Consider the following 23,587-nt stretch of genomic DNA (forward strand, 5'->3'; position numbering starts at 1 on the left):
ATTGCAAAATATAAACTCAATAGCTACCATTCTTAGACAAAGAGAACTAATAACATGATTCTACTGCTAAAATGAATGTTCATTAATTGGCTTATGTAAGATTAATAACACCGGTCTGTAAAGTTTATTTAACAGTTTAAAAACAGCGCAACAAACAATGGAGATATTTTACTTCGATGGGTTCAAACTATGATGACAAGTAGACGAACCTCCATTTATGAAACTTTCCCATATCGAAATTTTCTATGTATCGATCCATGTATATAATTTCCATGTCCATTACATAGAAAAATTGTTTCTATATATTGAAAAAATCTCTATATATCGATTTTTTTCGGGACATTCGGAGCTTTTTTTTCCACTTTAGACTGAGTTTTGTCCATAAAAAATTAAAGCTAGGGGAGAAAATTATGTTCACTTAAGGTTGCTACGAAACTCACAAGGAAGCTGAGTTTGAGGGGTCCGTAGAAATGTCGCTGTTCTGTTCTGGAGTTCTTAAACTCCCTCAAATTTATTTCAAATCTCGATTGCAACCAGTAATACAGTACAATCAGTTTCAAGCTATCCCTTCTGTCTATTGATTATCATTCCTAGTCTTTTTAGATTCAGTGAAAACCATTCAAAAAAAAAAAAAAATGTATTACTCTTCTCTCGATTACATTGTTGAAACGAAAACGCCCTAATGTTGCGGATCAAGTTGAATGGGGTCATTTCCAAAACTTTAAATGTATTTTTTTCTGAAAGAGCATCCTTAAAAACATAGGATCTGACCTTTTTTTAAAAATAATTTGTTTAAGTTTAATATTTTTAAAAAGTTACTTAAATCGGCGAGCTTTTAATGTTTATGCTTCTGTCCGATGGCATCACAAATGATGAAATGCCATTCTGCGTTGCCATTCACAGAGAAAAATATTTAATTCGCATCTTTACTCACGTGTATTGGCAACAATATGGTTGATAGCAAGCGTAGAGCGCAATTTTAATTCGCTTCTTGATTATCATAACGTGGAATCGCAGTAGAAAGACCACGCCTTGTTTGAAAAATCGTACATTTTAAAAAATTAAATAAAAAAATTTTAAAAACTAACAAAAATAATGTTGGGAAAATGAAAATATTTTCTGGGTCCATGTTATTTTTTTTTTTTTTTTTGCTTATTCTATCAATTTCAGTGACAAAAAGGACTACTTTTGACTGAAGGAAACAACCCCATTGCCGAAGAACGAAGATATTTGAAGGCGCAAAAATGTTATTTCGTAGCAAGCAGAGTGTCTGTCATTATGAGAACTTGGAAAGTCGTAATGAAAGTATTGAAACTTACAGAAAACTTTCACTCAAAAAAACATGAAACTGCAATATAGTTGGTTTTTAAAAACTATGCAGTGCTCAGTAAATGTTTCAAATTTAATTTCTTAATTCTTAACTTTCATTTAATCAGATTCTTACATAAATTAGAAACAGGGTTTCACACACGAAAATTAGCTTTAATTTTAATGGTTTAAGAAAAATTAATAATAAGCGAATATTGTTTCAATAAAAACGAAATTTCTATATATGGATTTTTTTTCCAGCAATTTGCTACTTCGATGTATGGAGGTCAGACTGTAATTATTTTTCGGACATGATACTTGAAGGCAAACTTTTTTCTATATTATTGTTCACAGTATGTTGACTTTACTTTTCAAACGTTTTACCAGGTTGGAAATATCCAAACAGAAAATAAATTACTGTTGTCTCACTATACCCACTTCTGCCCTGTATTAAAAAGTTATGTTATAGATATTTCTGATTATCATAGTCATACAAAATGTTACAACATATTAGCCCATTATTACGATTATTTAATTTATACTACTACTATATAATCAGTGGTGCAGTGAAGGGGAGCGAGGATTACCCTAAATTCCCCCTACGCCTCAGTAATAAAACCCGTAAAAGTTCGCAGTTTCTACATCATTGCCAATCCTAATACAGTAGTTTATACACATGTAAAGGCTGTTTTGATCGAAAAACCGCTGCAGAAGATCATTATGGCTGCGCTAGTACAGTCCAACCACGGATTGTATGGAATTGGCAAGCGTCCAGTAATGACGAGTCTATCGGAATTAGGGGAAAAAGTAAAAACTTGATGCGCGTGTTCCGCTCATTTGAATGAAACTTTGCTTAATTTAGAGACTGACGTACTTCTGCAAACACTGACATCCCTAAAAACTAATAAATGCGTCCATTTCTGCCTGTAAATCGGATGTTTGCCTTTCCATATAATACGTAGTCAGACAGAATATATCATTACTACTTGAAATATAAATGCATTTGATTTTCATTGTAATGTAAGCCATCACCAACTTTGACATGAGTGCGCAAAAACGCAAGTGTCAAAATTTTCGAATTGGTACTTCACTACACAATACTGTACAGTTTTTGCGAGGGGAAGGTGAAGCAAATAAAGTTCGTGCCCTGTGTGCCCTCAATAATGTAAAACACTGGTCCTGATTCAATATTGTTTCCTATAATTTGGAGATCAGACTTTTACGCATATGTCTCTTCATATTTGCTTGTCAACTTGATTGAATGATGACAGTTTTTTCTTTTGAATGACGAAGAGGATTTATCCACGCTTCCTGTTTGGCGACAAAATGAATCCTTCCTCGCGTAGTTGGGTGTCGCGTGGCAAACCTTGCAAAGCGAGCGAGTACACAGCAAGGGGTCCCGCAAACAGTCCTTTATTGCCCTTCTGTTTGTCTCCTTTCTGGACGCTCGACCGGTTTCGAATGGGTTGTTGTTTTTCCGATTTTTGTCGACGACAACCGATTTTGACTGCAGTCCGAAGATCGGCCAGTCTCGTGGGAACAGATGTTCCGCATTTTGAGACGTAAGACTACTGAAACCTGGAGCCACCACAGAAAGCTTCCATTAGATTACTATAAAGAGCATATTAAAGGGTATTTTTCCTGCATTCATAGGTATCCGTTGAACTATTGTCAGTCACGGATTTTTGGAGGGGCACGTGTCCCTTCCAAAGGAATAAAATTGATTGAGTTTTCTATTTAAATATTTAAAAATTCATTTCCGGGCAGCATAAATAAAAATTAAAAATGGGAGTATTATTGGAGTAGAAGCCAATGCAAAATAATACATTAAACTCAAGTAATTCAATGTTTTCAAATTCAAGGATATATAATGCTGCGATTAATACACTGATATATAATGCTGCGATTAATACACTGATTATTCATGTATCTTTGATATAATCAGTAATTAAAATTTAAAAAAAAATGCTTCCATGTGACCCTGGGATACATATGTGAACAAACCTGGGGCACATATGAACACTAGTAAAAAATGCAGAACAAGCATCATATTTCAAAGAATTACTCTTTAATATGAAACATATACGTAGAGTGAGTCTCAAAAGTGTTTATACACTTACGATTTTCAATGAAATATGCCATTATCCATTGGTCAAAATTAATATTTTAAAATGGGTATTTAATTTTAAGATCTATGATCTATTTTCAACAAAACTACATGAAAATTTTTAATAACATAATAGAACTTGATTTTTAAGAAATCAATAATCAAGAAGTGCAAGAAACTTTATCCCACAAAAGTCTTCGTACTTTTAAAAAATTTCTATATATTACTAAATAATCTAACTTTTCACTAAGTTATTATTTAGTAGAATAGCATGCAGTATCAAAAACAGCTTTTAAACCTCTGGGAATAGATTTCATGTTTTGTTTTGTTTTTTTTCTTTTTTTGGGTAAGTGTTCAACTACACTTCGAGTCTTACTGTTTCTAGTTTGTTTTTCGTTTCAATGGTGTATTTTCGTAATTTAGCCACTAGATATCTCCAAATATGTTACAGTAAGTTTAAATCTGGCGATTAAGGAGAAAGCTTAATTGCAATTTTTGAGGCACCAAACGCAAACGTGTGCTTCTCGTTATCTTGATTTAAAAAAAAAGTTGTCTCCGATTACCAAATTTTGGCCTAATAGTTTTAAATTGTTTTTTAAAATATTTAAATGAACAGCATAATTCATTATTTCATTAAAAAATTCCAAAGTTAAAAATCCTGATGCTGATATGCACAGTCACACAAGAACACCTTCACCGTCCTCATTAACTGAACTTAATGTTCTGTTAATGAGTTAACAGAACATTAAGTTCAGTACAGAACACTCTGAACTAAGTTCTTAAGATTAAATTCCTCATTTTTTTACCTTTAAAATTGTGCAGGAACTCAACCAAAAATGTTGAATTTATTTTCATCTATAATTAAGACGTTATTCCAAAACATTTTGAGCTTATTTATCATTGATTTTGCGACGAAAAGCGTAAGCTTTCTGCTTTTCGCACGAACAAAAAAATTTCTGCGGGAAGAGGTCCCATTTAATCCAGATAATCAGAGAATTTGGCGGAGACTTTTAGGTGAAAATTAAACGTAAAATTTTTATTTTATTCTGCAGAAACTTTTACAGCACTCAAATGTGTATTTTTCATAATTTTTTTAAATGTAAATATCCGATTACGCTTTGTTGCCGCAGTTAACCTTTTTTTACCTTGTTTCCGATCCGATTCTCGTCTTTTGTGCCTTTTATCAAGCACTTCACTATAGAATTGGAATACATTAACTTATTTTGAAACATTTCAAACCAATTTACGGCTACTGTGAGGGGGAAAAAAAATCAAATTTCGAATCGTGTTTGTTGTTTTTTACCTGCCATTTTAAAATAAAAAACATAATATTGGGGAATAAATAAACAGAAAAATTGAAGCCAAATGACTTTACAGTGTCAACATAATACAAAAATAACAACAAGAAGATCTGTCTAGAGCTAAACGAACCTACTTTCCCGTATACCCATATCAACTTTCTAGTATCTGATCAATATTCTCAAAAATAGTTAAAATCGCAAATATTTTCAAACATAATTTTTTAATATTTTAAGCTGATTTCTAGGAATAAAATATGCCTTACTCATCTAAAAAATTAGATGCGTAGGGAAAAAAAATAAACAAGTGAACAAATAAAATAGCAGCACCTTTTAAATAAAGCAGTTAATACACTTTTTCCATTAAAAAAAAATCTTTAACCGCTTTCAAAAATATAAAAATAATAATAATTAAAATTAATAAGCTCATTAAAATAAGTAGGTACATCACATCAAAAATCGTCTGCGCATATCTTCATTTAGAAACATAAAGGACACCGAGTTTATCCGCCGAAAACTGAATACATACACTAAAACTTTAGAGTGAAAATAAAAACAAATCAAATTAACAATAATTATTTCACACTTAAACACCTAATTTGGACTTAGGAAATATGCCGAGTTTCGGATCACTATCGAAATTTTGACAATATACCTCAACTTTTACACAAAGCAAAAGAAACTGGAGGACTTTATAACAAAATACTTTTATTTGTTTTTAGCACGATTGTTATATATTTATTTTTTGTATACCTACTTTTTGACATGGAAATATATATCTCACCAGAGTTTCATCAGTCAACTTTCAGGTATTTGAGTTGCAGTGTACCTGTTTTACCACTTGATAATTAAACAAAAATATAAGGTATATCCCATGCACCAATTATACATTTTGTATTACAAGAAACTTGATTTGAAGCTGAGTGAAATTATGCCATTAAATAAAACTTAAGATTGATAAATATTTTGTAAACTCAAGTTAACCCTCCAAACTCAAAGTATTAGACAATCTGTGGTAAAGTATTTTTAAAAATATTTCTGTAGACATGATTGTGCTGATATGCAACTTTTCCCTCTTTCGATTTTTCTTTGTAACCCTTGTTTCAAATTTAATTTCAATGAATTGAAAATTGGCATGTGTTATGCTGTTAATCACGCTGTCATTAGAATTTCAATAGCTACCCGTTGCGAATCATATGAATGCTAATTGAATGAAGCTTAAATGGGGATGATAACTTTGTGTACTAATTTCAATTGATTCTTTCAGCCATGAAACTGATTTGACATTTGAAAATCAAAAGTGTACAGGATGTTATACAGGGTGTTCCGTTTTAACCTGCAAGACCTTTATTTTCGCAACCGTTAGTCCTAGATGTATACTTCCAATTGCAAAAATGTTAAAATCAGATGCAGATTTAAGACATTGAAAGTTTGAAGAAAAAATTAAAATGAGTCAAAAAATACAAAATTTAACTTTTTATACGGGCCTTAGGTCCCTCTATTTATGCTTAGGGAAATAATCTCCATTGAAAAATAATTCCAACACAAAAAGTTTGACATTAGTACGACCAATATTCACCGAGATATGAAACGCAGCGATTTGTGACTTACACCACTTTTCACTCGCCGTCAATAACACCTTTTGGGGAAAAATATACTGGTTAACAAGTGTTTAAAATTGCATAGAGTGTGATTTTTCGAATCATTCGAGGTTTTGTAGCGAGTTTTTGCGTATCACGGCATAACATTTGTATTTATTTTTGTATAGCAGTGAAAAATATAAATACCTTGTTTTTCTTACTTGGACGACCTGTCATTCTTCTGAGAGAGCGATAAGTTCCAATCTCATCTTGTGTATGGTCCCTTAAAATTTTAAACTGGGATATCTCCTTGAGTTTTGGTCGCTCAAATGTCAAGTTTTTTGTGTTAGTAATAGATTTCAATGGAGATTATTTCCTTAAATATTAGTTAGGGGATCTAGGACCCGTATAAAAAGTTAAATTTCGTATTGTTTGACTCATTTTTATTTTTGTTTCAAACTTTCAATATTTTAACTCTGCATTTGATTTTGAACATTTTTGCATTTGGAAGTATACATCTAGGACTAACGTTTGCGAAAATAAATGTCTCGCTGGTTAAAACGGAACACCCTGTATAAAAAGCACAAAAAATAAAATGAAATGAAATAAATAAGTAAATAAATAAAGAAAAAAAAAATCAAATGATTTTATGATCACATGTTTAACAGATTTGTTGCTGTTAGATGGGAAAGAACCAATTACAATTGTCCCCTTGCACAACATTATAGTTAAGATTAAAAAAAAAAAAAAAAAGAAAATCACAGAAAGAGGATTCTGAAATGCTCAAGACGTTTTTGAAAAATACAAATAGGATATTCTAATACTCCATACTCAGAAATGTTTTTGAAAATTTCAAGAACCGTAGCTGCACAATATATTCAGAAACGTTTTGGAAATTTACAGAAAGAGAACTCCGAAGTACTCAGAAATGTTTCTGGAAACTACAGAAAGAGGATTCCGAAATACTCGAAATAAACTTTTTGGCCTTTGGTTTAAAGTCTTTGACTCCCGACTTCGAATCTTTTTCCCTAAAATCAGTCCGACTCTGACTCCGAAGGCTTTGTAGAAACATAGACTCTGATAGAAAATGATCCACTCCGACTCTTTGAATTTTAAAGCCTTCGACTTCCGGCTCCGACTCCTTTTCCTCCAAAATCAGTTCGAATGCGATTCTGATTTTACAGCCTCGGAAAAAAGGCATAGTTGGAGAGAAAAAATGGCCGACTCCAACTCTTTTACCACAAAATAATTTTGACTTCGACTCCGTGAATCCAACTCCGATGACTTGGTTTTAACTGTGAAATTATGATTCTTGAGATAAGTTGATTTTAGTTTTATTTTAAAGTTTTCATTTATTTATTTCATTTTTGGCAACGAGTAATAAAAGGAAATTCGGAGCGATTTATTTTTCATCAGAAATAAAGAGCTGTGCAGACGATTTTTCATTTTTGGATGAATGCTTTCTATTTTAGAGGACATTTTTAATTAATTTATTTATTTTTCAAAGTACATTTATTTATTTATTATTTTTCAGTTTTCGGCAACGGAGAAAAATTGCTCTCAATTTTTACCCAGTAGAGCTGAAGACGATTTTTTTTTGGAACAAATACATTTATTTTTATGAGCTTTTGTTTTTATTTTTTTAACGTTTAAGGAAATGTTTAATAGAAAAAAAAAAGTTTGCTGGATTGTTTAAAAGGTGCTACTACTTTATTCATTTGTTTCATTAATTTATTTATTTATTATTAATTATAATTTTTATTTTTATTTTATAAGCAATCACAAATACAAATACAAAAGTGACTACCAGAAATAGGTTCTGGGCTCAGCTAGACTGGTCCTACTCAATTTACAACCCCCAGTGAAGATCAATGGCCCTCATAAAACTATCTACTTCCCTTGCTCATTACCACCACTTCCGGTAAGCTGTTCCAAGGTTCCACTACCCTGCTAAAATAACAATTTTTCCTAATATCCATGTTAGCCTGAGATTTAAGAAGCTTAAAACAATGACCCCTTGTCCTGCTTTCAGTGCTTAAACTTTAGCCCCATAACATCTTTCATTTTAATGAATTTAAACAACTGAATCATGTCCCCTCGGTCTGTTCTTTGCTCAAGACTACATTTTTAGCATTCTGGAATCGCAGTCTAACTGAGAAAGTTCATTTATTAGCCTTGTAGCCCGCCTTTGAACTATTTCCAATACATTAATATCTTTCTTAAGATAAGGAGACCAAAACTGAACAGCATGCTCCAAATGAGGTCTTACCAAACTTCTATATAGGGGCAAAAGAACTTCTTTAAATTTGTTTGAAATAGATCTATTGATAAACTCAAACATCTTATTGGCTTTGTTACTAGCTATGCTGCACTGTTGACTAAGCTTTAAATCCTGACTTATTAAGACGCCCAGATCAGTAACTTTTTCTGCCTGACTAATGACTGAACCTTACAAATAATAAATTGTACACTTATTTCCATGCCCTAAATGTGGCACTTGACATTTGCCAACATTAACAGCCATACCCCATTTATCGGCCCACTCCGTAATATGATCTAGATCCTCTTGTAGCTGATTTGCTTGTTCTTCATTATCTAAAATCCCCATAACTTTGACATCATCAGCAGAGCAATTCATGTTCCCAGAAATATTTTTATGAATATCGTTCGTAAAAACAATGAACAAAACAAGCCGTAACACTGATCCCTGAGGAACCCCGCTTAAAACTTCACTCCATTTAGAATAATTTCCCCTTACAACTACCCTTTATTTCCTTCCGGTCAGCCAGTTTTTTATCCAAATGAAAGTTTTCCCTCCTATTCCTATATCATCTAATTTGCTAAGTAGAGCAACATGTGGTACCTTATCGAAAGTTTTTTTGAAAATCAATGTAAACAACATCTACAGGCTTCTTATTGTCTAAAGCCATGGTAACTTTGTCATAGAAATGTAATAAATTAAGTGCACAAGATTTACCTTTCCTAAAACCGTACTGAAAACTTGTCAATAGATTATTAGTCTCTAAAAAATTTACTATCTTAATCTTTATCAATGTTTCAAAAATTTTGCAAGCTACCGAAGTTAGACTCACAGGTCTATAATTTCCCGCACTCCCTTTAGATCCTTTCTTGAAGAGCGGTGTTATGTTAGTCAGCCTCCAGTCCTCTGACACTGTCACAGAGTTATAAGAAGCATTGAAAATATTTACAATTACATCAGCTAATTCCTCTGCACATTCAACTAAAATTTTTGGATAAATATTATCTGGTCTCGGAGTCTTAGTATCTTTAATTTTTTTTTTCAAATGAAGTAAAACGTCATCCCTGATGGAAAACACAAAGTCCTCAAGCTGTCACGAATTGCTTATTATCTTCACTTGACTAAAATTGATGTCGGTCAGATTGTTCAGATTACTATGACGACAGATTATTTTAATATTTATTTCGAGAGTGAAATTTTCGTCGTTATTGTAACAAATCGTCTGTGGTTTGATTTCATTCATATATACATATTTTTCTGGGCTTAACTTCAGCATACTTTACATTAAAAAGGGAATTTTTGTATAAAATTCCGTTTTGTCACGAAAAAATACCTCTATAGCTGAAAACAGCAAAACTTGATCTAAATACAAATTTTCCAAATTAAAAATTCCCATAATTTAACATTCCCATCATTAAAGATATAAAAATGCAAAACGTTATTCGCTAGAAATAACCTTTATGATAAGTATGCTGGGTGCAGCGTTTCTCAATCTCTTTTGAATAGCAGACTGCAAAAACTTTTGAAAAATATTCGTAGACCGGTGATGTTTCCAAGAATATTACATTTGTGATCAATTTAAAAGATGTGAATTCAATGTGTGTCATAGAATTTCGTTTAGTGTGAATTTCGATGTGTTGTTTAGAATTTTGATTAGTGCAAATTTAGATGTAAGAAAGATGACAATTTTCGACTATTTCGACTACATTTTTCTTGCGAACGCTAAACACTTGTGAAGAAATTTTGCAAACACTTGAGGGATTTTTTTTTCTTTTTTACCAAATAATAATAGCAATTGAACTAATAAATATATTATCAAAGCTACACTTGATGTTAAAGAACTGTTACAAAAACAGTTTAAACGTTAAGAACACTGTAAAAAAAAAACTGTAAATTTTGAAGAAGTTATCCGTATTTTTTACAGAAAAAAACTGTTCGTAATAAAATACAGGATTTCTCTGTTTTTTTTGAATCTGTAACCGGTTATACTTTGTTTTTCTTCCAATCTTCGAAATTTCGCCCGCGTGTTTGGATTTTGTTTCTCGTGCTCGAGTTTTTGATCTTATATTTATTTAAAGCGAGTAAGTCTTAAATCGTTTGCAACTTCCATTTCATTGCATCCTAATCAATATTTTATTATTATGTTTTTTTGTCATCTGTTACAGAGGCATATTCATAAATTTACCTTTGTATACATGTATTTCGTAGTAGTATAGTAAATATTGAAATGGATTTATGAAAGTATAGTTTCATTTTTTAATCTTCATAAAATAATAAATCAGCTTGAATAAATAATAAAAATACGGAAGATTTCTGTAAAATAAACGGAAGAAAACTGGCGTCCTGGCTGACAGTTTTTTTCTGTAAATTTTACGGATTTTTTTTACAGTGAATAAGATAAGAAACTACTATAAGAAATATACATTTAAGCATAAGCATTGCTGAAAAGTCATAGAACAGTGTGGAAGTTAATCAAAAAGTTCACGTAAAATATTATTATAATGATTATTATTATTATTACTAGGATTATTGTTATTATTATTATTTATTTATTTATTTATTTATTTTGAACAAGAAAATTTTATTAACGTGAACGAGCAAAAATCTTGGAGTACCGGTCAAAATTTTCTGTGGCCCGGAGCCAGTCCGCCATCCACTGGTTGGGAATCGCTGCTCGTATTACCTATCCTAGTAAATCACCCATAATATGGCGGGTGCAAATTTCTTGTCCATTTATTTCTATTCCATTCCATTTGTAAAGACAAGAAAATTATTGATTGCGAGAAGCGTAATTTGAATTCAAGACGTCAAAATTCAAATAAATGTTGGATGTTCTTTCGTTTTTTTTTTTTTTCGTTTCTTTCCTTTTTTCAATTTTCTTTTTTTTTATTTTTTACGTACTAGGGGGGCTCAGCCCCCTGCTCGCTAACGCCCACCAACCCTAGGAAAATTGCTTCGCAATCTTATTTGACTCACAAAGATTTAAATTGTCAGTTAGAAACAGATTAAAAATGCATTATGAGCTCTCTTTGGAACAAAAAGCACTCCTTCCCCGGATTTCAAAACAACTGTACCAACTTGCAGTGCCGTAAGAGCTAAGGGGCTCCTGAGCATTTCAAAACTGCAGTTTTGTACGTTTGAAAAGTCGCTATCATATTCGGGGTTTCTAGTAGTATATTTTGCTCTTTAGCTCGGGGCTTAAATTGAGTGGAGCCTAAGATTTTCCGTTAAAATCGAAACTCTTAAAGATTGGGAATAAGAAAGACGAAACAACGGAAAGACGTAACTATGGAAACGCCAAATAAAATAAACATCAATAATTTTAATGAAGATGAGTTTATTTGAGCTAAATTTTTAACGGATTGTAGCTTTTCTTCCTTTGGAGATAGAAGCTTAGTTTTTTGACCATTGGTCAAGTTAGATATGGAGTAAAAAAGGCCGCTCTTTCAGGTGGTGTCTAAAAGAAAACTGTGGGATCATTTTTCACTTCTTACTGATAGATCTAATGAAGAAAGTAGTGCCTAAATTATAGCTACGACAAAAAACATTCGAGCTAAAAACGTAAATAACTCCCGTCCCATTAAAGTTTGAGCTTTCAAACAAATTGCGCGCAACGCAAAAAATTCTACGCTTTCCAACGAAATATAATATTAATTTGTGCGAGTAATTTTTCGTCCCTTTAATAGGCTATTTACGCGAAATTTGAACTTAAAAAACTAATTACAAAAGAACTAATTCGAATTTTTGAAAACATACCTTCTTAGGCGTATTTTTTTTTTTTTTTGGCGGGGAGATTCTTCCCTCCCCCCCCTGCCCATTTGGTGCATTACTGATTGATAGAGCTAGGCGTCTTTTTGACTCTGGCGACGTCGTATGCCACACGACCTGGCACATATGGACGGCGCGGCCCTGAGTTCCATATACATATTTTGAACAGCATGTGTGGTTAGCTGTTCATGTAAAAAAACTGCTTTTTTGTTCATGGGGAAATGACTTTAAAAGATCACAGAACAGAGAAAATGATCTTAGAGGCTTTCAATTAAGATTTCACAGCATGACTGGTTTGTCAACTTCATCTCGACAACGCGACGAAATTCGCTGATATTTATCAAAGAAATAAAAAACATTGTCCATCGACCCATTTTATCCAAATTAAACGTCATTGTCCGTCTCAAACTAGATCAAACCGTCGACAAATGGAATAGAATTATGATCACCCATTAAGGAAAAAATTGCATCGTAATGGCAATAATCCATTTATTTATGGCATTTCGAAAACGGGGACGCCGGAACCGAAAAGTAATTTAAGCACTCGATTGAGGTCTGAATCTGCCGTCCACTTCGTTCTCCAATCTCCTCACTGTCTTTTAAATGACTACATAATAGCATTACGCAATCCCTTTCTGTCGACTCATCCCTCTTCGTCCACCCCTACTCGCGCAGGTCCAATCGCGACCTCCATCTTTGTCCCGACGTCGGAAACTTTCAGTGACGGTAATGCAAGCGTAGTTCGAAACCTTATGTTCAAATTAAAGACCTCGTTGCAAGACGGGGACAGCTCTACTTTTTACCGACGGGAAAGCCCCAATACACAGGAATAATTAATTATGCATACGTAAAATCATACAATTAGTGCTCGATTTTACAAACTCCTCGCGACAACGAATCAAGTTCATAAAAGCGAGAGTTGGTAAAATCGAAAACTATACACTGGAACGCATTATTCACTCATGGCTTTTTTTCATGGCTAATTCTGAAAAGACTTATAGATTTTTCTTTTTTGGTGTGTGGGGGGGGATATCAAATAGGGGGGGAGCTTCTAATAAACATATGCAGAAATTCAGATCATAAGATTCAATGTTGCTGACTACTTTCAAACAAATTTATTTCTTTGTTCTAATTGAAGCTAAAGCGGGGGAAAATTAAATTAGAGTTTTAATGAAAGGAATGGGGTCTTTTCCAAAATTTTAAAAGTATTTTTTTCTGGACGAGCATGCTTAAAAACATACGATCTGATCATTTTTTAAATAATTTGTTTGACTAATATTTTTAAAAAAATTACTTAAATCAGTGAGCTTTCATTGTTTACATTTCTTGCCGATGACATCACAAATGATGAAATGCCATTCTGTGTTGCCATTCACAGAGCAAAATATTTAATTCGCATCTTTACTCACGTGTATTGGCAACGATATGATTGAGAGCAAGCGTAGAGAGCAAATTTAATTTGCATCATGATTATCATAACGTGGAAACGCGGTACAAAGATGCGACGAAGAGCATCATTTGTGACGCCATCAAGACCACGCCTTGTTTGAAAAATCGGACATTTTAAAAAATTAATTCAAAAATAACTGTTTGGAAAATGAAAGAATTTTCTGGGTCCATGTAATTTTTTTTGCTTATTATATAAATTTCAGTGATTAAAAGTACTACTTTTGACTGAAGGAAACAACTCCATTATCTTTTCCCTTGACATTTTCTATCTCTCAAAGACTTAATGCATTTTAAAATATAGCTCCAAACGAACTTTTTCGGAAATAAACAGTTGATGAGGAACATGGATAGAGCAGAGTGTTATTTTAATTTTGCTATTTCAAGGATATTTTTTTGAACAATTCAAATTTTTTTAACATCAACGAAAAAATTTTTGGCACAAAGAAATTGAAAATATTGTTTAGATTCTGAATCTATTCTCAATTTTTGGTTTCAAGAAATAGAAAAAGAAGCTACTAATAAAAATTAAAATGTAATATTCCATAGACCTAACATTGACGTGAGTGACAGATAAATATGACTAAATCAATATAAAATGTATTCGAAATGTAATTCTTTTTACCATAGGGCTGTGGAGTTGGTGGAAAAATAATGACTAACTCCCGGCTCCGACACCTAGAATTTTAGGGCCGTCGGTTCCCAACTCCCGACTCCTGGTCCCAAAATTAGTGGGACTTCAACTCCGCAAGCATTGTCGGAGCTGCAGACTTTGAGGGAAAATGACAAACTCAATTTTCGAACTTTAAACCTTCGACTCCCGACTCCGACTCCTTTACCTTAAAACATGTCGACTTCGACTCCGCAGCCCTGGTTTTTACGTTGAAGTGATTATTGTCGATATGATTTGTTTTTATTTTCACTCCTAATTTTTAATTTACGTATCAAATGTTAGGCAACTGCAAATAAATTGGAGCCCTGTGTGTTTTAATATAAAGAACTGCACAGACGATTTTATGATTATTATTATTATTATTATTATTTTTTATTTTATTTTATTTATTTATTTATTTATTTTTTTTTTCGATGCTGAAAATTATTTTCTTAAGTGGACATTTTCTTATATATATATATATATATATATATATATATATATATATATATATATATATATATATATATATATATATATATATATATATTACATAAATTATTTTTTTGGCAACAGGGGGAAATTTAAAATTTGAGGCGCTTCGTTGACATCACCCAAAAGAAAGAGCTTGACAAACGAATTTTTTAAGTATAATGTATTTATTTTAATAAGCTGATTATTTTTATTTTTTTTCCCTCTTCTTGAAAGCGATTAAAAAATTATTTAATGGAAAAAATATATGAGCTGCTTTGTTTAAAAGTTGCTATGACTTTATTTGTTCGTTTATTTTATTTTTTACGTATCTATTTGTATCTATTTCATCAGATGAGAGAAGCATACTTTGTTTCTAGAAATCAGCCTAAAATGTTAAAGAGGTACAGTGGCTCCCAAAAGTGTTCGTACACCTACGACTTTCAATGAAATAGGCCTCTATCCACTGGTTAGAATTAATATTTCGGAACAAGTATTTATTCATAAGGTCTATGATCAATTTTCAACAAAACTACATAAAATTATTCTTAAAAATATAAAAACTCAATTTTTTAAAAATAAAAAACCAAAAAGTGCCGGAAATTTTATCTCACAAAATCTTCGTACACTTTAAAAACTGTCTATATATTATTGAATAATCTAACTTTTTATTAAGTTATTAATTAAGAGAATATAGTGCAGTATCAACAACACCTTTTAAACGTCTGGGAATATATTTCATTGTTTTTTCTTTCTTTTTTTTTTTTTTGCATAACTTCTGAGTAAGTGTTCAACCACACATCGAGAGTCTTACTGTTTCTAGCTCTTATTTTCGTTTCAAAGCCGTATTTTCGTAATCAAGCCTCCATATATCTCTAAATATGTTAGATTAAGTTTAAATCTGGAGAATGAGGAGGTATTTTCTAAACTTTAGGACACTTTTCGAGGCACTAGACGCAAGCGTTGAAAACCATGTGCTTCTTATAGTCATTTTGATAAAAAACAAAGTTGTTCCCGACAACCAAATTTCTAGCTAAGAGTTTAAAATTGGTTTTGAATTATTTAAATTAACATCATGGTTCATTATTTCATCAAAAAATTCCAAACTACCAAGTCCTGATGCTGGTATGCACCCTCGCACATGAACACCTTCAATGTCCTGATTAACTGATCCAATAAGTTCTCAAGATTAAGTTCCTCATTTTTTCTTCTATTTACAATTATACAACAATTCAACCAAAAATGTTGAATTTATTTTCGTGTGCAAATAAGACGTAATTTCAAAATGTTTTGAGCTTATTTATCATTGATTTTGTGACGAAAAGCGTAAGCTTTCAGTTTTTCGCACGATCAAGAAAATTTCTGCGGGAAGAGGTTCCATTTAATCCAGCTAATCAGAGAACTTGGCGAACAATTTTAGGTGAAAATTAAATGTAAAATGTTTCATTTAACTCTGTAGAAACTTTTACAGTACTCAAATGTGCATTTTTCACACATTTTTTTAATTTTAAATCTCCGATCACACTTTGTCAACTTTGCCGGTTGACCTTTTCTTACCTTGTTTTCGGTCCGATTCCTTTCTTTACAGCACTTTATCAAGCACTTTACAATAGAATGGAATAAATTAACTAATTTAGAGACATTTCAAGCCAATTTACCGCTACTGTAAGGGGGAAAAAAATCAAATTTCGAATGCTGTTTGTTGGTTTTTACGAATGCCAGCCATTTTAAAGAAATGAGCACAATATGAAGGAATAAATAAACAAAAAGTTAAAGCCAAATGACTTTTAAGGGTAAAAAAAAATGCAAAAATAGTAAAAAAACGACAAATGATAATTTTAATTATGAATTTATTCGAAAATATTTGAGTGTACGATAATTTTTGTGGCGCGTTATTTCTCTGTCTCTTCGTTTTTTGACCCTTTTCAAAAAGAAGATCTGTCAATATTTTGAAAAAACTACTGGGTTGTATTTAGAATGACATAGGCATGATGTGAAAAAATATTGAACTTCATATTCGAATTCAGTTTCGCGTTATTTTGGTTTTACTAAAAAATTTCAAAGTGTACGAACACTTTTGGGAGCCACTGTATATATTTAGGACATGATTTGCAGTCTTAGCAAATTTTAAAAAGATTGATTAGATACCTGAATGTCGATATCAGTATACGGGAAAATTGGTTTGTTTAGTTTTGGACAAAACTTCTTGTTTTTGTTATTTTTTTTTAAGTCTTGAAAGTTTCAAGTATCGAGCTGACTCGATACTTGATAAATGGCGGGAAGCTTTTTGCTCACCAAGCAACCACTTCACTTTGAAAAGCTTTTCGCCAAACAGGATAAACAATTTAAATGATCTATACATATTTCTGAAGAGTTGAAGGTGGGAGGAGGTTCTAACGGAAGTAGATGTGATGAAAGAGGAGAACAGGGAGGATGATAGTTTGGAAGATACTTGGCGAGCAAACTAGATATCATAACTTTTTAAGGCTGAGGGTTTTGGGGTTTAGGATGAAGGCCTTCTTTTTTGTGTGAAAAAGTTAAAGGGTTTCTTGGCAGGGAAATTTTTATAACAGGGTTGTTTTGATGAATTATTACTACTCAAGAAAACTTTATTTTAAATTCAAAACATGACCGAAGGCGTAGCTTAGGAGAGCACGGGGACATCTGTAACCGGTTGTAAAACCCCGGGAGAGCAAAATTGAAGCTATAAAATGCAAAAATAGTTAACAATATCAAAGATAGCCTGCAAAGGCGTATTTGGGACCTCAACTTCGGAGAAACTACACGGGTATGTCTCCGATTCTATCTCTCTCAATCATCATTGAAAAACTTTTTTTTTTTTTTTTCATTTTTAGTACTTTAATTTCGAAACATTTTCGGGGGAGAAAGTCCGATCTACATCCTTTCCTGTAAGATCATGAAGAACGTCTACAGTTACGGTTTTAGGAGTAGGACTTTAATTAGAAAGCATTTTTGAGGAAAACTTGTGAACTACCTATCTCCCACCTCATTGGAACTCATCTAAAATTTTGTTTCTAGTACAACATTCTCAAGAAGATACCGTAGGAGTGTCTCCAACCTCAAGATTGCGCCAAAATTATTAAAACATTGTCCATGTTTTTGTTTTTAGCCTACTTTCCTAGTAAAAGTCAAAGAAAGAAGAAAAAGCATGAAAGTAGGCTTAATGCATCTTAAAAATATCGCGAAAAAAAAAAAAAAAGGTCAAAAATAAAAAAAATAATTAAATAAATATCGAAAAATTAAAAATAGAAAAGTAGGGTATATAAATGGGGGAAAATGTCGGTCGGTCTGTCTGTGTCTGTCGATCTGTCTGCCTGCAACCCCCCCCCCCCCCCCTCCCCAATAACTTTTGAGTGAATCGTTGGATTCGAACAAAATTTTTTTTGTTCGAAAGATTTCGGCAAGGACACCTTATTCCTATATTTCACTTTTTGATTTGAACTACTTTCGTTGAATTTTAAGCAGTTCAAAAAAACTTGACATTAGCGCATAAGGGGAAATTCAAGGCAATTCCGAACTGTGAGGCGAATTTGCTTCAAACAAACTTTGTAGGAAAAAGTTTTTGATGGAAAACTTGTATATAAAATATATTTTTGATTTAAACAATTTTCCGTGCAATTTTGAACACTTCAAATCCCTTAACATAAGCGCCTACGGGGAAACGGAAAGTCAATGTAGATTCCGTACTTGAAGACGGATTTGCTTCAAACAAATTTTGTTGGAAATAGCTCTTGACGCCAAACTCCAGACTCCGACTCCGAGAATTTAGTTGCACCTGACTCCAACTCCGACTCCTATGCCCGACAATTAATCGGACTCCGACTCCCCGACTTCGACTCTGATTTCGTAGCTTTGACAAAAATTAATACACGGAGGACAAATGACTGACTCCGATTCTTGGATATTTGACTCCTTTATCCCAAAATGAGAGTGGCTCCGACTCCGACTCCTCAGCTATGGTTTTAACTGTGAAATAATTATTGTTGATATGACTTGTTTTTATTTTCACGTTAAAGTTTTAATTTAGGTATTCAGTTTTCGGCGAATAAACTCGAAGTCATTTATGTTTCTACATAAAGATATGCGTAGACTTTTTTTTTTTTTGACAATTAAAATTATTTCTTTAAGTTGACATTTTATTGTTTTTATTTATTTTGGTAAGTGCATTAATTCATTTAAAAAAATTTTTTTGGCAACAGGGGAAAATTTTTGGTCAAAAAATCCCTTTCAGAAGGTTTTCTGGTCAAAAAACGATAGCCAGAAGGTATTTTTGATCAAAAACCTCCCTCCAGAAGGTACTTTTGATCCAAAAAATCCTCTCCAGAAGATATTTTACATCGAAACAAACCCTCCAGAAGGTGTTTTTCATCAAAAAAAAAAAAGCTTTTTGAAGGTATTTCTGGCTGCGCTAGTGCGTCTCAGTTATGTAATTTACATATTAAAGTATAATAGACTAGATTTTAAAATGATTCTATTAGCTTGTCTGTTGAGTTTAAATTAAGAAACAATTTCCAAAAGTAAAAATAACTTAAATGCTAGAAAGAATCTAAAATAATGTATGCATGAGTGACGTGATGCAAGGAAAAAATTATCACGAATGAATTTTATGTAATTAATCGTAATTAGATGGTGCAGGGTGCGGCTTATCAACCTCCCGTATTTGTAGACGGCGCTGTGTGAGTTATGCTCTATGCAGGGGCGTGCTCGGGAGGGGGGGGGGGGGTGAAAAGGGACACCTGTTGGCCCGGGCCAGAGCCTGAAGGGGGCCGATAATTTTCATAACAAAATTTTCATGACTTTATTTTTAAATAATTTTTCAGAAGAATTAATGAACAAATCACGATATTACGTTCCCTTGAATTCGAGTTAGATATATTCTGCCGCTCTGACCTCTGACTCCAGTAAGCAAACAGAAATGCTATAATTTAAATCTGCTTTGTGTGTTTTGTGTCCTTTTTAGCCTACTTTCCCAGTAAAAGTCAGAGAAAGAAGAAAAAAAGCATGAAAGAAGGCTTAATGCATCTTAAAAATATCGCGAAAAACAAAAAAAGTCAAAAATAAATGAAATAGTTAGATAAATATTGAAAAATTAAAAATTGGAAAGTAGGGTATTGAGATGGGGAAAAATATCTGTCTGTCTGCCCCCCCCCCCCCCTCTAATAGCTTTTGAATGAATAATTCGATTCGAACAAATTTTTTTTTGCTAGAAAGATCTCGGCAAGGATATCTCATTCCCATAATTCATTTTTTGATTTGAACAATTTTTTGTTCAATTTTGAACAGTTCAAAAAAACTTAACATTATCGCTTACGGGGAAATTCAAAGCAAAAATAAATCTTGAACTTAGAGGCGAAGTGGCTCCAAACAAACTTTGTAGGGAAAAGCTTTTGATGAAAAACCTGTATCGTAAATATCTTTTTGATTTGAACAAGTTTTCGTTCAATTTTAAACAGTTCAAATCTCTTAACATTAGCGCCTACGGGAAAACTGAAAGTCAATATAGATTCCGAACTTAAAGGCGGATTTACTTCAAACAAACTTAGTTGGAAATAGCTCTTGACGTCCTACTCTCGACTCCGACAATTTTGGTGCTCCTGACTCCGACTCCGACTCCTGTGCCCGAAAATTACTCGAATTCTGACTTCCCGACTTTGAATCTGACTTCGTAGCTTTGGCAAAAATTTATGCACGGAGGAAAAATGGCTGACTCCGATTCTTGGAAATTCGACTCTGACTCCGACTCCTGTATCAAATAATAAGTCCTACTCCGTCTCTGCAAATATTGGTAGACTTGCGGACTTTTTGGGGAAATGACCGATTTCAGCTTCGAGTTTTTGAATTTAAAACTTTCGGCTCTCGAATCTAACTCTTTTCTCCCAAAATCATATGGACTCCGACTCTGACTCCACAGCCATGGTTTTTACAGTGAAATAATAGTTTTAAATATATTTTGATTTTATTTTCAAGCTAAAGTTTTAATTTATGTATTCATCTTTTGGCAGAGAAATCCTTTATGTTTCTACATAAAGATATGCGCAGACCTTTTTTTTTTTTTTTTTTTGGCAATTAAAATTATTTCTTTAAGTTGACATTTTATTGTTTTTATTTATTTTTGAAAGTACATTAATTCATTCTTAAAATTTTTTTGCCAACAGGAGAAAAACGAACATTTTTTTTTTTTGATGTGATTATTTTAATGAGCTTTTAATTTGAATTCTTTTTTTTTTCCTTTTTGAAAGAGATTAAATTTTTTTTTTTTTGATGAAAAAAATGTATTTAGCTGCTTTATTTAAAAGGTGCTGCTATTTTATTTGTACTTTTATTTATTTTTTACGTATCTAATTCTTTAGATGAGCGAGGCATACTTTATTTCTCGAAATGAGCTTTAAATATTAAAAAATATGTTTGAAATAATTTACGATTTTAGCTAATTTTGAGAATACTGATCAGGTACTAGAAAGTCGATATTGGTATACAGGAAAGTAGGCTTGTTTAGTTCTAGACGGAAATTCTTGTTAAATAACTAAAAAGAAAAAAATCTTTTTGCTATAAAGAAGTCAGCTAAAATAATACAAAATATACCTAGTTAAGTTAATTCATACCTTTAGGAGGGGTGCGGGCTCCTACACCTCCATCTCCCACCCTCAAATCCGCTGCCGAGTTCAGGGGCCATTTTACATAAAAAAATCTGCACAAATGGTAACCAAATAAATTTGAGATTTCCTTTCCTTTTTTCTTTTTTTGCCGCGCAGTATTATTACTCGCTTTATCTTCTTCATCATAGCAGAGATTCTTATAAAGAGAAAAAAACAAAATAAATTTGAGAGTTTTTTTTCTTTTTTTTTTTGCCGCGCAGTATTTTTACTCGTACTATCGTTTTTATCATAGCAGTGATTCTGATAAAGAGAAAAGAGCAAAAAATTTTAAATAATCGATGAAGTTGTAAAAGAAAAATGTCTGCCCTTATTGCTTTAATTACTCCTCCCACTCCCTTTCATAAATCCGTATCCCATGACTTTTTTGTCCCTTTTTCATGTGGAACGGCAGGCTGTAACTCTCTCCAGCAGTTGTGACCACGAACACGATGCGAGCAAAAATGGACGCTGCCGGATCCGATTTTATCCGAATCTCAGTCCACCCCTCTCCAAGAGAAACGTCAATATGTTTGAAGTAGGAGGGGGGATGATAGTGCAGACGATTCTCAAGCGATAAAACCGTCATCAACCTTCGATCCCTCCCGTTCACAAATTTAACAGCACAATGATTCCTCTCAATGAGGGGGGGGGGGCGGGAACGCCTTCGCGGAGCAGTGATTGGCCTCTTGAACGACTCGCGAGCCAATCAGAAAACCTCAAAAATAAACGCCAGAAACCGACGGTCGACAAAAGCCGCTAGGCCTAGGCTTCTGTCAAGTGAGATACGTTGCCCGAGGCAGTCGTTCCGCATCGCCGTTCCATCGAACAATTAGCAACGTTCGAAAGTGTCTTCTGCATCCCTGGATGACCTTGAGAAAGGGGGGAGAGAAGGCATGTGATATCGGCGGAAAGTATTGTACTTTATGAAGTTTCTGCTTCGATAAAATTTTAAACTTTATTGAGGGGATTCGCGAGGAACAGTGCAGCAAGGCGAGGAAGACAAAAGCTATTATCTGGATACCGAAAATACTTTCATTGTTGACTCTTTCGAAAAATTGCGATTTATTTCCGGAAGGAATTTTATTCGACACAACCTCTCTGGAATCATTTTGTCGAAGGGAGATAATATCGCAGCTAAGATGAACTAATAAAAATGATGTCTGCAGGCATGGGCAAAAGTTCCGGTGAAATATGGAAAATCATGAAGAAATAAACCGTTACAGAATATTTAAAGTTTATGATGAGCATCTTTGAAAATTATCTGTTGACGAACTTTGCTAAAATATATCAATAGAACAGCGTGTTCTGTTGAAGAAATTTTCTGAACTTTGTTATCATATATAAATTGTTACCGAATTTTCAATTACTTTTCTTAATCGTATATGAAAAATGCAAGTCGAACTCGGTATGGGACCGATCTCCGCTGGCCACCCTAACGTTCCCAGAATCGAACGCATGCCGGTCCACCCACATACAGGCTGGAAGCAAAGGAACAATGGATGACCACAGGTCAGAGCTTCCTCCTCTTCATTCCATTGACGCTATTCTAGGACTTAGAACGTGGAGGAAGAAGAAACGTTCCGCATCACCTCCGCCCCCCAGTAAATCACCATGTGATGTTCTTGAAGGGGAAGCTAACCATACCCATCCAAAAATATTTCGACCGGTTGAAGATATTGATGATCACACTAGAGAAAATTCAGGTATGAATTTGGCTTTCTATTTAAATAAAGAAATGAAAAAATTGATAAACATTTTGGGCCAACCATTAAAACCAATATCTTGTCCAATACTTTGTGCTTAGTTTGGCTTCATCAATAGCTTAGACGGTAAACCAGCTAACACCATGTTAGGTAACTTTTCAGGAGGCAGTGAAAATATATTAGGTTCATGACACTTTACATAGTAATTAGAATGTTTAATACAAAGAATTTCTCTACTTATAGGCAACATTTGAAGTTATTTTTCCTACTGATGCAGCTTGAAATAATAACCAAGTTAAGAAAATAAAACTAATTTTCACAATAAGTGGAGCTAGCTG

General features: G+C 33.0%; 1 protein-coding gene across 1 annotated transcript in view; it reads left to right on the forward strand.

The window, feature by feature from the left end:
* LOC129224767 (retinal homeobox protein Rx-B-like) overlaps positions 1-23,587 on the forward strand; it is a 117,066-nt gene that overhangs the window by 43,666 nt on the left and 49,813 nt on the right. Inside the window, exon 2 of the mRNA XM_054859314.1 lies at positions 22,943-23,249. Coding sequence (XP_054715289.1) covers positions 22,943-23,249 — 307 coding nt within the window. The remainder of the gene's footprint in view (positions 1-22,942; positions 23,250-23,587) is intronic.

This window comes from Uloborus diversus, chromosome 6 (assembly GCF_026930045.1).
Source record: "Uloborus diversus isolate 005 chromosome 6, Udiv.v.3.1, whole genome shotgun sequence".
Lineage (NCBI taxonomy): Eukaryota > Metazoa > Arthropoda > Arachnida > Araneae > Uloboridae > Uloborus > Uloborus diversus.